Genomic DNA, 15,506 nt, shown 5'->3' with positions numbered 1-15,506 from the left:
TGTAGGGAACCTGATCACAGTGCTGCCCTGATGGAGCAAGGTCACCTCAGTTGTGGCACAACTCTGCTGTCCTGCCTTCACCCCTTCTGGATGTCTTCTGCTTCTGGATGTCTTCTACCTTTCCAAATTGAGCATCAGCTACATATGATCCAAGAGCTTTGGGAAATGACAGCCTTTGGATTTATGGTTTGATCAACTGCATTGTGAATGTGCAAGAGATCACGAAATACAAATTGTGGGTCTGGCTCTACAAGATGCAAGTAGGATTTCCCAGAATACCAGGTGAACATTAAGGCAATGGGAGTTGAGATCATTTAGCAGCTTCCAGCACCAGAACCTGTATTTTCCAAGAATGTTAATTAGGTAAGGGACAATTATGTTCTGTACAGAAGCATTCATCAATGCAAAGGCAGTATTAAGATAAATCTTGACGACACTTTTCCTTTTGCTGGTGCACAAACTCCCTTGGAAGCTCTCAAAAAAAGAATGACTCTTTGTCAAATCGAAAAGAATTAAATAGAAAATTCCCTTTTGGCTCTTAAGAAAACAAAATTTCTGCTGTTTTGATGGATGATGGCAGCTGTAATTAATTCATCAGATAAAAGGCCACGGTGACCCTGTTCCCTGTCTCTCCATCCACTTGTTCTGAAGTGGTCTTGTTTGCAGAGAGAAAATCAGCCTCTCACCTGATGAGCCCACCACACCATGAGGTAGGAGAACGCAGCAATCCAGATGATGGAGCCGAAAAAAGTGATGACAAAGAATTTTTTGGAATCCTGTTAAAATCAAGTTTGAGGGAAAAAAAAAAATACACTGAGAACTTTCAGACAAGTTAAAAATCCCCAATGAAAATTATTTACCTGAAACACTTTGCTGCAATCAATTGCTTTACCATGCTCCCTGCTCTCTCTAATTGCATTTATTTTTTTTGTCAGCTTGATTAGGTGCCCAGTAGTTGCTGGTCTTTTGTGGTTTATTCAATTAAGCCTCTGGATCTATGTTATGCTGCAGCTGGGGCTCCTGCCCCACTCCCTGCAGCATTAACAGCACTTCAAGTCTACAATGGCTCTAGACATGAAAAAATAGACCTGGGGACTCTGGCCGAGAGGAAATCTATAGTTCAGTTAATGAATCCAGCAGCAGAAGGAAGATGGATTCTTACTGGGTTTCTAACGTCGGGCAGAGTGCTCCAGAGAGGGAAGACAATGGGGAAGAGGAAAAGGTAAATTGCTTGTTTTCTCCTCGTTTCTGGCCATTCAAGAGATAAGGGCTCGTCGTTTTCATCATCGTCAGTGCTGTCATCATCACTGTCTTCCTCGCTCGTAGAGCTGCTGTCTTCTGAGGTCTCGCTGTCTGAAGAGGGCTGCAGAGCACAAAAAGAGCCAGGCTGGTTTCCCACTCCCAGGGGGCTGCCTGGCCCTGGCAGAGCCCACATCTGTGACATGGCTGAGGGCAGCCCGAGCCCCAGCTCGCTCTTGTGGGACCAACCCCAGGCAAACCCTCTCTTGGTGCCTCTGTGTTCTGTTAACCAATTTGTGTCTGTCAGCTAGAACCCACTTCTAGATGGAGTTTTGGCACAAATGACACATTTACTGTCTCTTTGAAAACCTTCCCTCATCAGAACAGCTAAATTCTACCAATTGAAAGGAGGTATTTGGGAAACAGAACACAGGTGCTGATGAACACAGGACAGACAGATGCTCCTACCTGCCCTCCGACCTCAGGAGAGCCATCTGAGGAGAAAATCAATTGTATCAATTGGTGTCATTTTGGACCAGATTTGTGTTTGGAAGCAGAAATGCTTCAGCTAACACCTTCATCAATCTCTTTGGTACTCACACAGTCTATGTTTAGTTGCCATAACTACAGCTGCTGTGGGTTGAGTCCTACCCCAAAAGCTCCAGAGAGGGCAGAAGGGAAGTACGTGTGAAGCTGGGTCTGGAGCGAGTGCCTATTGCTGATGGTGCTTGTGTCTGTACCTGTCCATCTTGGGGTGCATCTGCCTTCTGTTTGGCTTTGCTGGGTTCAGAGTCAGTGGCAGGAGTTACCTGAACGGTGCTTGGCGCCTTCTTTTCCTCTTCTGCTGAAAGTGAGATGAAGGAATATGGGTTTCAGTGATGTTAGAGTCAGGTATTTACCTTCCCATGATCAGCAGGGAGGTTTGAGCTTGCTACAAAAGCTTATGGCACTTCGGGATACGCCCAGTCTGATTGCTTAGGTTCTCCATTTGTCCCCTCTCTCTTCTGTGGAGTGTGATAAGTAAGAGCAAGGCAGAATCTGGCCCACATGGTGTAAAATGATACCCTGATGTTTCTATGACCTTCTCTCTTGAAACTGCTGTAAGAGGCAGGGAAATGCTAATTATCTGATCCACAGCTGATGAGTGTTTCTTGGTTTCAGCCCGGATTCAGATCATCTTATTAAAGCCATCCTTAAAAGCCAGAAAGGATGTAAAGCTTGGCTTTCCCTTTTTTTCCAGCAGAGCAGGACATTCTCCAGGGGACTGACTGACATTCTTGGAGGCTTCTGAGAAATGACTGTTGGGTGCTGCCAGACTTTAATCCCTAATCATTTGGTTCGTATTCAAATGCAAATAGGCAAGTGCTGACACACACAAGGAAATGACTTCACTGTCCTCTGTCCTGTTCCTCTGGTAACCAGCGTGGCCAAGGGACCTCCGTGCAGAATAGCATGGAAATGTGGCTGGCAGAGCAGAGGTGGGAGGGAGCCCCTGGTTCTCTGCTCAGTCACTGCAAGGGCCCTTTCCAGACTGCTGTGACTAAGGTTCAGGGATCCCCTCCACGCAGTTGAGCCTGTCAGGTCAGTGGGGTCATGTTACCACGTTAATGGATCTAGGGTGGGGTGTTGGAGGGTAGGTCAACCCTGAGCTGAGAGAGCTGTGTACACCCCAAAAGCATCAATCTATGCACCTACAAAGTCTGTGGAATGTGTCACAGGGTGAAAAGTCATAGTTCATAGAATCATCATAGAATCACAGAATGGTTTGGGTTGGAAGGGACCTTCGAGATCATCTAGTTCCAACCCCCCTGCCATGGGCAGGGACACCTCCCACTGGACCAAATTGCTCAAGCTCCATCCAGCCTGGTCTTGAACACCTCCAGTGACGGAGCATCCACAACTTCCCTGGGCAACCTGTGCCAGTGTCTCCCTACTCTCAAAGTGAAGAGCTTCTTCCTAATTTCTAATCTAAATCTCCTCTCTTCCAGTTTGAAGCCATTACTCCTCATCCTGGCACTGCAAGCCCTTCTAAAAAGCCCAGTCCATGATACACGTTATCAGTAGTGATGGAAAAACAAAAACTATTAAAAGGAAGGATTCACAGCCCCTTAGAACTGATACAGAGAAGGCTAGTGCAGCTTTTCTCTCTGGAGGAATCTTTTACTCTCTTCTGCAAGTGTACCAAATGTCTAAGCTAAACCAAATGTACTTTGTTTTAACCAACACGTCATTTGTAGTGTCCACCAAAGATCGGCAGTGCCCAGCTGCTGCCTGTAGGAGCCCAGTTTCCCCTCGTTCACCCCTTGCAGCACTTTCTGTTTGGATGCTGTCCCCCTAAGCACCCCTAGGCTGGCTCCTGTGGGCATGGCTTTTGTTGCCCACCCTTAGCGTGCATCGATCGATTGCTGCTGCAACTGCTGCAGCTGCCATCTGTGGCCAGTACTAACAGAAACCTCGTGTTAGAGCCGTGGGGATCCTTTGCCAGCCCTGGGGCGTGGCGTGCTGGGAAGGTGAGGGACTGAGAGCAGAACGAGGCAAACAGCACAGGCTCTTCTTGCACTCACCTCCTGGTTTTGATCCGTGTCCAGCTGGTGTCTCGCCTTTGGCCTTGGCTATGTTGCTGAGCATGTCGACCCTGTCTTTGAATTTTGCTGTGGAGAAGAAGGATGTGGTCAGCAGCAGCCGTGGGCTGGGCAGAGCCCCCTTCCCCTGGCCCCCCAGCACACACTCTCACCCCTCTCCTCTTGCGTGGCCTGCAGCTGACACTGACCTGTGACTTGTCTTGCTGGCTGTGGCCCTTGGCTTTGGCTGTTGCTAGCTGGTCAGCCTGGCAGCAGTGCTGGTGGCTAACAGGTTAACCATGAGCCAGCTGTGGGCTCTTGTAGCCAAGAAGGCCAATGGACTCCTGGGGTGCATGAAAAAGAGTGTGGCCAGCAGATCAGGGCAGGTTGTCCTGCCCCTCTGCTCTGCCTTAGTGAGGCCACCTCTGGAGTACTGGGCCGGGTTGGGGGTGCCCGAGGTCAAGAGAGACAAGAAGCTACGGGAGAGTGTCAAGCAGAGGCAACAAAGATGCTGGGGGGCCTGGGGGATCTCTGTGCCCAGGAAAGGCTGAGAGCCCTGGGGCTGTTTAACTGGGGAAGAGAAGACTCAGAGGGGCTCTGATCAATAGCTAAAGAGTGGGGGTCAAGAGGCTGGGGCCAGACTTTTGTCAGTGGTGCCCAGTGAAAGGAAAAGGGCAATGGGCACCAACTGGAACCCAGGAGGTTCCATCTGAACAGGAGGAAAACCTTTGGTGTGAGGGTGGCTGAGCCTGGCTCAGGCTGCCCAGAGAGGTTGTGGAGTCTCCTCTGGAGAGATCCCAAACCCACCTGGGTGTGACCCTGGGCACCCTGCTGTGGGTGAGCTGCTGGAGCAGGGGGTTGGATGAGATGATCTCCAGAGGTGCCTTCCAGCCCCTGCCATGCTGGGATTCTGTGATATTTTAATGCTTAACACTATGGCAATTATGCCAGCAGTGTGACATGTAACCCATACTTTCATATTTCAAAGACAACCTAGAGGGAAGAGGAACCCTTTGCACTTCAGTAATAGAGGGGATAGCTGTACTTCATAGGAAGCAAATGCACGAAGAACAGAGGAGGAGTTTTGATACAGTAGGACTATTGATCGTTTTTCAGGGTAGGTTATGTGCCAGCTAAAAAAGAGACACCTTCCTTCTGCCATGCAGCTGTTGAAGAGGTTTTACTGTGCTGCTTGGAGCCTGGTCACCTGATGGTAAGGGAAAATATCAACCTTCTACGTTCCAGTTATTTGGAAAGTGATTGACCTCTCTAAGTATACATGAGTGTCTCCTCTGCTGGAGTTGATCTAAATTCCTGGTGTCCAGGTTCATTGTGTCCCAGGCTACCCAAGAGGTAGATCATCTTCACCAGCATGGTGTCCAGTACTGTATTTCTGGGACTGCTGAGGACTTCTCTCTGCTCAGCTGAGCTGCTTTATGATTGCTTTACAGTGAACTGTGAAATTGTGTGTCCACAGTTAGGCGCTGTGCTCAAATATTTGAACTTCTACTCTCATGGAAAGTGAACAAGTCATTGGCTCAAAGAAAAGTCTCATTTTGCTCCAGTCCATAGCCTCTGTCAAGCTGCCTACCCAGTGCCTACGCTGAGGGTCACAGGGTTTGCACATGGACTGTAGCCACAAGAAATTGGCCATGCTATGCTTGTGTGGGACTGGAAATTAATTGCCTCTGAAAATTTTATCACACTGATTTAATCTACTGTACTGTTGACTATGCAACCAGAACATGCTGTTGTCATTTGGCTCCAGGGCAGGGCCCTGACACTTCATTCATCACCCTGATACTGAGTTAACAGAAATAACAGCTCCGAGGGCCTGTGCCATGGAGGCAGAGCTGCTATTCTGAGCTGAACCTCCTGAAAATCAGTAGACTGGTATATGCCCAACAACTGGGACTGGCTCAGACATTAAGGCCTCTGGGGACACGTCCTATTCTGATGAGATTCCTGTCATCATCTGACAGGAATATTTCTCCCCAGCCAGGATTTCCACTGAACACTGGAATGGCTGCACAAAGATGAAATTATGAGCTCTTCTGTGAAAGGCTGGCTGGGACTGGAGAACCTGACTCTTCTGTGCTCCTTGGCAATATTGAAGCCTACCAGAGGGCACGTGTAGCCCTTTGCTTTGTTCCCCCACTGCTGATGCTGAGCACAAGCATACCCATCAGTGACCTTTTGCTCCTGGTCTCCTCTAACCACTGGGCGATGCATCTTTCTGTTCAGCTTTTCCCAGAAGCTGTTGCAAAAGCTCCTGTCAGCAGGGTCAGGGCGGTCAGGCTCAGCCTGAGAGGGGATTATATAAATTGAAGCTCCTGGCTTCCTGCCCCACACAGGCTGCAGGCTGTGAGTGCCACCCCAGCACAGCCTGGGAGCATCTCTCTGTCGGGATAAACAGATTAGGTCCAGGCCACTATCCAGCTCTCATGAGATCAGCCTCACTTAAAAAGGTGTTAATTCCTCTGACACACATTCCGTGCAGGATGGGAGATTGGAGGAAGAGCTGGCTGTAAGCTGGCCAGACCTGCAGGTCAGCACGGGGAGGGAGGATATCTGTCAGCTCAGGCCTTGCTGGTGCTGGGGATTAGCTGAGCAGGCAGCGTGCTGGCTGCTCCAGGGGCAGGGCACTGCTGGGGCTCCCCAGCCCCGTGGGCTCTGTCCTCGCTCAGGGGCACAGTCACCTGGGGCTGGCACTGCTGGGGGCTCTGAGAGCCCCTCACCCAGGACATGGCTGTCTCCAGGAGCCTTGAGATGCTCTTCAGGTGACTCCTGTCCTACAGATTGACAGCATCCAGACTGGATTTAGGGTGGCAGCTGAGCTTCTACCTAGAGTTTGGCTCTTATGTTTGTTTAATTCTTTGGCTCTAGTATTCTAGTACTTAATCTAATGGGACTAACTTAGAACATGAACAGCAGGAAGGATTTTTTCCTTTAAAATATGGCATGAACCTGGAGGATGTGGAGATTCCACTGTTTGAAAGTGGAAGTAAAAAACCCTGCATGATTCCTTTTGTCCCTATGTATCATGATTCTCTTAAAACAAATGATTGAGTGCTAATGAAGCAAGGAGAAACTGAAGCTGCCTTCAGCTCTCCAGCCTGTGACACTGCCTGCTGCTCTGTTCTGGTCTAATTGCCAAAATCGTTTGCTTGTTAACTGGGGTGTACTGAGGGTAGGCAGCTCTGGCAGCCTTGCTGCTGGGGTCTTTTTCTTCACTCAAAATTAAAAGCAGGCTTCTGTCTTCTTCCCTGCATGGCTAGAGTTTAAAGAATAATCCAATGGTTAGAGGTTCAGAAATGAGGGGGATCCTCAGGCTTTCCAAAATCCTCACTCCCTTTAACTCCCCAACAGTTCCCTCTGGTGTTTAAGTGGAGGATCTTGAAGACATCTCATGCTCAGCCTCTACACTTTAAAAGAAAGTGGAGAAAAAGACCAAAGCTGGTAGAAATGTCTCATAAAAAAAAAAAAAAGGCATTCTGAAAATGGAAGCTTCTATCAAATATATAATTCAGGATGCAATGTAAATGTTAGAACTTCTAAAGTAAACACTTGGTCTCCTGTAGGCAGAGAAGAAGACTGAAGTAATGATCTCTTCCTAATACGAAAAGAAAAAAACAAATATTCTGAGCTTAATCCACTGTTGAAATGAGAAATTTTGTTTCACATAAGGGGTGTTGTATTAGGAACAGTGAAACAAAGTTTGTATTTCAGACTTCTACTGTATTTCTAAGACCTCTGCCTTTGGAACTTGCTTTTGGAGGGGCAGTGCTGGCAGTTTTTCCACATTTTGCACCCTTGCTGCCTTGAAACCATTTCTGAGCTGCCCAATGACATGCAACTGCACCTGAAAGAAGGAAACCCTATAGAGGACCTAATTTCAGTAGATTAAGTCGGAATGGAATCATAGAATTGTTTTGGTTGGAGAAGATGTTTAAGATCATCAGTCCAACCATTCCCCCAGCACTGTCAGGTCCCCACTAGCCCATGTCCCTCAGCACCACATGGATACACCAGGAACTCTACGAGTGAGGAACTGTTGAGCAGCAGCTGGCAACCTTTTTCTCTTGTAGAGTGTTCTTTACCACAGCCTCTAAATGCTGATGCTACAGGCACTGGCCTGAAGGAACAAGGACCCTTGAGGAAAGATAAATTGCTTTGGGTTCATCCTTTATATTGCAACCTAATGACAAATATGTTTGGTACAGAGAGTGCTGCAACGAGAAGGACTTTGTTGGTGAGTGCTGGGAACGAGGCGCCCAGCTGTCCTGGGAGTACCAAAGGGCACTAATAACACAAAGAGCACTTGCAGGCCTGATAGACTTTTTGGATTCAAATCCTTTTCAGTCACCCTGGGGAAGCCACTTCATCTTTTATTGACCAAGATCCTCAAGACACTTCGGTTTTTAAGTCTATTCATAAATGATTCCTTTTCTCTAGACTCCCCTTTCTTTCAGTATGAGTTTATCAGGGTAAGGAGTGTCTTCTCCAAGATACACTGGACCTAGGACACTGGCTCCTTGATTTCAAGTGCTGGGCTATTGTAATACCAGTAACTTTCTTTATCATTCTCTTTTCTAAGGAGCTGTCTCTGTTCTAGCAGTGTTGAGTGGAACAGGCAAGTACCTGGGGTAGAGGTTTTGCCCTTAATTCGGTGGCATTGTTATAGTAAAGAATCTAAGAAATAACAACCTTTTGGAGAGACTGCAGCCCGTCCTCGCATCGTCCCTGTTGTAGTAGACTTGTTTAAGTACGTGTGGTCACACTCCCATCTAGTGGCTGCCGCCAGAGCCAGTAACTCCAAGTCTACCTGGCTGAAGAGAGGGGATGGTGTCTTTCAGAGGATGGGAAGGTGCTGGAGGGTCTCTAAGGGGCACCAGTCCTCAGGCCTGGCGCTTTGTGATGCTAAAGGCAATGGCACTTCCTCTTGGAGGTTTTTTGTTTTATCTTTGTGCTGCTGATAGCACCTTTAGGGAGCACAGGTGGTGGCAAGGGCAGTAGAGCAAATCCTGCTGAGCCTAGCTCTTGTTAGGCTGCTGTTAGTAATATGACGGGTGGGTGCCTTCACTAAAATCTGTCAGAGCAGACACTTATCTGTCTTGCTGTCTTTAGCTAGCCTCCTTTGTCCCCTCACCAGTTTGTGAAGCTGGGATTTTGATCTGGAGAGTCCTTTTTGTAACCTTTGTGATAGACACGAGAGGTGTTGAGCTGCTTAGCTTCAATCTCTCTTTGAATGGACAACAGATAATCTCTTTAGAACAAGTAGGGCACTGGAGGGGCAGGGCATGTGCTGAGCTAGGAAAGAAAATCTAAAAACCATCTTTTTTTAACATACTTCACTATCTCTTGGGAAACGAACCTCCATGTTGTGTTTGGATTAAACCTGATACAATGGAGCACATTAAAAGTTTGTGTACAATGCCCCTGGGTCTGCCTGGAGATGTGGCTTGCCTGCAGCCTGGGCAGTTTAAGAGGAGGTGTCTTAGTCCTGAGCTGATCAGCCCTTGGTGCTGGGGTGTTGGCCCATTGCCTGCCAAGTGCTGTGGGGACAGTTCACCATGGCAGTGACAACACCACAGTGCTGCAGATGGACTTGTAGAGGTGCTCAGTGTTGGTCTAACTCAAGTCCAGACTGGCTTAACCATCATACCTGGAACATGCTGTGTGGTTTAGATAGCAGCTGGGATTTTAACCACTGCCAAATTACTAATTCTTCGAGGGTTTTAACTTCTTTTTCCTCTTTTTCAGGTTTCTGCCTTGTGAGGGGCTGTGTGCAGGCCCAGGGAGGTGTACAGGTAACAAGCTCTCCCCGTGTTTGTTTTCCCACTATAAATGAGGCTGACTGACAGGTTGAGCAGCTCTTCCTCAAAAACCTAGTGCTGGATGCTGATGTTTCAGGGCTGGGGTGAGGTCTGAACTAAGGAGAGGAAGGGAGATGTGACATGCTGTGAGATGGAGGAAGCCCAAAACTCACGTTCACTGTCCCTGCTGTCAGAGAGACAGGGGAAGATGGGGGACTGCAGTGACACTTGCAGGGACCCCAGCAACAGCAGCTGCTCCACGTGCCCTCATCCCCCCTCAGGCTGCCACCACAGCAGTAACCAGTTTGGCACAGGCAAAGTAGATAAAGCAGGGCCAAAATGTGAGGGGTTTGTCCTTGCTAGCCATGAACTCAGCAGGGGTACATCCCACCCTTCCAGAGCTCCCCACATCTCCTACCTGCATGTCAAGGATGAGCTGGTGATCCCCAGCACCCTGACACACAGAGGCTGCATTCCCAGTTAAGCTGCTCTGCGCTCAGGGCTGCAAACCCAAGTCCCTCAGGTGCAGGACGTTCACTCACCTTCTGTCAGGGGATCCAGGGTGTGGATCATGAGCTGGAAGATGGTGCTGCGCATCTGGGAGTTGTGGAGGGAGGCTGAGCTGCTGCCCCGCTGTAGGGCTGCTGCAGGCTATGGGAAGGTACAATGCAGCAGTCAGCAGCAGTTTCCTCCCCAGAACATCCCCACGTTGGCTCACCTCTGCCCTGGGGATGTATCTATATGGAGGCTGATCCAACCCAAGGAGCAGCCTCAGCGTGGATCTTGAACAGCCTCTGCAATCAAGTTCACAGGGTTCAGGACCCACCATTCACAGCAAGAGGCATGTTCTGGAGACAGGAGGTAAAACCTGTCTTTAGATAAATGGAACAGGCTTGCATGGACTCAGCATCATCACAATGTTGTTATAAATTATCATAAATGAGAGCCTGCAGTCAGAGACTTGTTAATAACTGTGGAGATATATATTCTGCTAAAAGGTAATGCTACACTCATGTCAGGATGCCCTGACTTGAACCTGAAAGTTCTGGTTCTCTGTTCTTATAGTCGACACCAGAGTCCTAATGAGCTCTTTGCTGAATGTTAATTAGTACAGATAGTTAAGTGCAAAGGGGAACAAGCTGCATGCACACGAGGAAGCCAATGTTATGTTATCTATGTAGGAAGCCACCACATCCAACAGACCTCTCTGTGTGACAGCTGCCCAGCAATGGGGAAGACAAAGGGGCAGCAGCTTGACCAGCAGCAGAGGAATGAGCTCTCCAGTGTTTGCTGTGGGGAAGGACAGACCCTACCAACCTCTGCTCTAGGGGCCCAGGAGGAAAACTGCCCATGAAACCAGGTAAGAAAAGTGCCCAGTATAGCTGGGTCTTTGTGCAAAGCAGACCCTGTTTCTTGACATGGAAGCTGACAACTTTATTCACGACCTGCTCTGGAGAGGGGTTCAAAACACAACAGCTTCAGATCCCTCTAAAGCTCCTTGGACCTACCTGGAGCCTCTTCCCGTCCGCCGCCGCCTTTGCTCCGTCCTCTGCGACTGCCCCACTGCTCTTCTGCATGCAAGCAAGAACAGAAGCCACTGAACACCACCACTGCTTCTCCTGCTTTTGCAGGATCTAAGGACAGCTCTCAGGTCCTGTCTGCGAGAAGGTGGTACAGCCAATGCAAATGACTCTGCATGGCTGCTACTGGAGGAGCTGAAGCCGTGTGCTTTTCTTAAAACCATGTGGTTTTGACCAAGAGAAACAGGATTCTACCCCCAACTCCTCAGTGAGGATGCAGGTACCCAGAGATGGACTCAGACGGCCTCTGCCATCTGGTTGCTGTAGACACACACACAGGCAGGCCCAAATTTCATCCCCAAATATTTGTAACCCTACTCATTTTCCAGCAGAGGCAGAGTGAAGGTGCAAAGGGGTATTTCTTTTCCCAGTGATCAGTGTTATTTCCACACAGGTAATTCATTTATCCCAAGGCTTAGCCCCAGCATCTGTCTGTTATGCTGCCATATGCTAGTGAGAGTTCTCTCAACTTAAAGTGCAGGTTTTTTCCCTTCAATCTGAAGGGCTGGATTTAATTTGTCATGATGTCCACAGGGAGGTATGTGTATAGCTCCAGCATCCTGCACAGGTATCCCCCTGGAATGTAAGCACAGGAGCTTCCAGGGCTCTCAGCCACAAGCACAGGTGGAAAGACAGACCAGGAGGAGGGAAGAAAAGAACTTTCTCAATTTTGCACCACTTCAAGTATCCTCATCCCTCTTTCTTTCCTTAAATCATGTGGAGTGCTGAGATCACAAAGGGCAAAGTGTGCCTAAGTGCTAGTGGCACATATCTGACTAGTAAAGCATCCCCATGCCAGAGGACAGTTTGAGAACCAGTGGTCTCTGCTCAACAGATGGCAGCAGGAGACCTGGGGAGGGGCAGAGGAAAAAGAAATGGACAGGCACACTCAAGAAGACAAAGCCCCAAGTGTTCTAAAGACCACGTCCTGGCCAGATCTGCAGTCTGAAAAGGTAATTGGTTCTGGGGACACCATCAGATACTGTCTTTGTGTAAGCAGTCAACTCTTCCTTCAAAGAACAATGAGGGAAGGGTCCTGGTCTCAAATCTGGAGCGTTTAGTTGCAGGCACAAGCCCCCCTGTCTGTGCAGCAGCAGCAGCACACAGGAGCTGCTCTGAGCACACCCCGCTCCGCTCCGTGCATGGCAACAGGATTTGGGCATTTCCATCCTGTGGCCAGATTCTGACTGGGAGAGGTGGCACTGACTGGTTGCTAGAGGCTGCCAGATCCCCTTCCGTGTGGCAGACTGGGTAACCAGTGACACCACCCGTGTCCCAGCAACACAGCTAGCTTCAGAAAACTTCAGAAAGGGAAAAGAGAACTTCCTCCCACATCTCTCATCTGTGAGAGTCTTGGACAGTGCCTCTTACCCTTTTTTACACAGAATTATCCAGTCGTGTTCCCGGACTAAGTTCCTGCAAGTGGCTTTTTTTTTACTGGGTAACCAGTGACACCACCCGTGTCCCAGCAACACAGCTAGCTTCAGAAAACTTCAGAAAGGGAAAAGAGAACTTCCTCCCACATCTCTCATCTGTGAGAGTCTTGGACAGTGCCTCTTACCCTTTTTTCCCCTGTTGAACACAGAATTATCCAGTCGTGTTCCCAGACTAAGTTCCTGCAAGTGACTTTTTTTTTTGTTTGTTTTTTTTTAAACCTCTCCACACTAACTGCATAAGGAAAATCCCACATGTGTCTTTGGAAGTAGATAAGCAACCACAACTCACACTGCAGAATCACAGAATCAGTAAGGTTGGAAAGACCTCTAAGATCATCAAGTCCATCCATCAACCCAACACTACCATGAGCAGTAAACTATGTCCCCAGGTGCCATGTCTACACATTTCCTGAACCCTTCCAGGGATGGGGACTCCACCACCTCCCTGGGCAGCCTGGGCCAGTGCCTCACCACTCTGGCAGGAAAAAAAAGTCCTTCCTAATATCCAGTGGAAACCTCCCCAGGTGCAACTTCAGCCCATTGCCTCTCATCCTATCACTGGTTACTTAGGAGAAGAAACCAACCCCCAACTCACTCCAACCTCCTGTCATGGAGTTGTAGAGAGCAGTAAGGTCTCTGCTCAGCCTCCTTTTCTCCAGACTAAACACACCCAGGTCCCTCAGCTCCTCACAAGCCATGTTCCCCCAGACCCCTCACCAGCTTTGTTGCCCTTCTCTGGACCTGCTCCAGCCCCTCAGTGTCTTTCTTATCCTGTAGTGCCCAAAACTGACCCCAGTGCCCAAGCTGTGGCCTCCTCAGTGCTGAGTCCAGGGGCACAATCAGTTCCCTGCTCCTGCTGTACTCACTAGTTTTGATCCAGACCAGGCTGCTGGTGGCCTTCTTGGCCACCCAGGTACACACTGGCTCCTGTTCAGCCAGCTGTCCACCAGCACCCCCAGGGCCTTTTCCAGGCACTCCTCCCCAAGCCTGGAGCATTGCCTGGGTTTAACCCCTTTAGTCATTACAAGGGTAGAACTCTCTTTTAGCAGCATTCCCTAATTTCTTAGAATCTCTACTATCTAAATTGCATTTCCCTCATTTTATATCCATAAGTATTGACCACTACCTGTTTGAAAATGCACTTTGTGAAGGAGATGCAGCTTTTCTTTGTGGTTTATGCTAGAACAAATTATTTCCAGCTCACCCTCTGAACAATAGGGACACCAACCTTCCTCATGTGCTCTGCTGATGCTGCCTGCACAGCATTTAGCTTCTTGTTCAGCTCCTGCTTCACCCATTGTTCCAGGTGCACGTTCTGTTTCATAGCGAATACGTATGTGGCATAGGCAGTCAGTAAAAGGAGACTTTCCCACCAATCAATGACACTGTCTAGGAAAAACAGGATGAGCATCAGTAAGTCTACAATGTAGAATGAGATGTCTCTAAATAAGGGCCACCATGTCAGGTGGAGTATCTCCCTGGAGAAGAGGGCACAGGTGCCAATGACAAAGAGGATATTAAACACCGCTGAGCCCACAATGGTACCGATGCCCACATTGCTGTGTGAGATGAAGACACCTATGAGGGAGGTGAAGAGTTCTGGTGCTGATCCACCCGCTGCCATGAAGGTGGCTCCAGCCACATCTTCAGAGATCTGCAACTTCTCTGTGATCACTCCCAAAGCAGGGACAAAATACTCATCACACACTATGGCCAAGGCCACAAATACATATATCATGCCAAAGATGTGAAGTACAACCCACCCTTGCCTGCGTTCTTCCACACTGAATAGGTCCTGGGGGTATTCTCCTTTGGACTCAGGTGGTGGCTTTTCCCCTGGGTAGCTTTCACTGTCGTTGCCTCGCCGTGGTGTTGTGTCCACCGGTGTCGTGACGGGCGCGGTTGGCTCGGGGTCCACGTAGACACAGTGCTTTATTTTGGGTGCTGCTGTGGCATTGCCTGTGAGGGCAGTCTTGTTGCTGGAGAGGTCCCTGGAGGTCGCCTTGATGGGGTCTGCGGGTTGGGGTGCTGTGTGTGGCGCTGGAAGGGCAGAGGGGCTGAACTGGAGCTGATAGACAGAGAGGACCAACACTACGGCGAGCAAGAAGAAGATTCGGCTCCGTTGTAGCCGCCTTCTCCGTGGCAAATGCATTTCCTAAAGGTTGAAGAATCAGAGCCGTGTCCAGAAGCCTGGCTGATCAGCAGCTTGCACTTTTATCCACCATCAGAGCTTCTAGGTGATCTCAAGCATCAGGAGTGGAACCGGAGGACACGAAGCGTAGGATCCTGCAAAAGAAAACCAGGTGTGAAAAAGAAAGTACTGCAACTTGCCACCACCTGGGTAACATTACTTCACTGACTGCCTTTCTATTTTTCAATAAAAAGAAATGGACTTAAACGAGTAAAGGCAGATCTGGATTCAGGTTTCATACTTTTTTTTTTTGCCTTAATGCCTGTAGGCTATGCTGATTAACAATCAATAGAGGGGGGCTGGCCAAGACAGTCCAATCTGAGCTGAATTGTGACTCCACCTAGTGCCCACACCCAGGAGCTATTAAGACTTGTGTTTAGTTTTACTAGAGTCTGGTTGTTATTTGGTAATACTAACAATAGGGTCAGTGTCCTGCAGGAGGTAAGGATGTGGTTTCTGTCAAGGAACCTACTTTAAATTGCTGGAGAAGATGATGCTCTGAAGAGGAGACCATGCTGTTAAAACCTCATGCCTAAGAGACCAGTAATTCACCTGAGTAACCTCAACAGGGGGATGAGAAGTGCTTGATAGTTCCCAGCTATGCTGCTCGTGGCTCTCCAGCCTCACACTGCCCCAGACTCCCAACCAAGCAATGGTGAGATTTTTCCTTTCAGTTTGAGAAG

The 15,506-nt window shown here is 48.8% G+C and overlaps 1 protein-coding gene across 1 annotated transcript in view; it reads right to left on the bottom strand.

Moving 5' to 3' along the window:
* Positions 1 to 14,823, bottom strand: part of LOC103773027 (sodium/potassium/calcium exchanger 1) — a 16,318-nt gene extending 1,495 nt beyond the window's left edge. Inside the window, exons 1-7 of the mRNA XM_008940378.1 lie at positions 13,861 to 14,823; positions 11,125 to 11,187; positions 10,159 to 10,267; positions 3,804 to 3,890; positions 1,980 to 2,083; positions 1,163 to 1,363; positions 687 to 776 (exon numbers count right to left, since the gene is read on the bottom strand). Coding sequence (XP_008938626.1) covers positions 687 to 776; positions 1,163 to 1,363; positions 1,980 to 2,083; positions 3,804 to 3,890; positions 10,159 to 10,267; positions 11,125 to 11,187; positions 13,861 to 14,784 — 1,578 coding nt within the window. The 5' untranslated portion in view covers positions 14,785 to 14,823. The remainder of the gene's footprint in view (positions 1 to 686; positions 777 to 1,162; positions 1,364 to 1,979; positions 2,084 to 3,803; positions 3,891 to 10,158; positions 10,268 to 11,124; positions 11,188 to 13,860) is intronic.
* Between the last annotated feature and the right edge of the window lie 683 nt (positions 14,824 to 15,506).

Source organism: Merops nubicus, unplaced genomic scaffold (genome assembly GCF_000691845.1).
Source record: "Merops nubicus isolate BGI_N331 unplaced genomic scaffold, ASM69184v1 scaffold6055, whole genome shotgun sequence".
NCBI lineage: Eukaryota > Metazoa > Chordata > Aves > Coraciiformes > Meropidae > Merops > Merops nubicus.
This window is presented reverse-complemented; position numbering and strand designations above follow the sequence as displayed.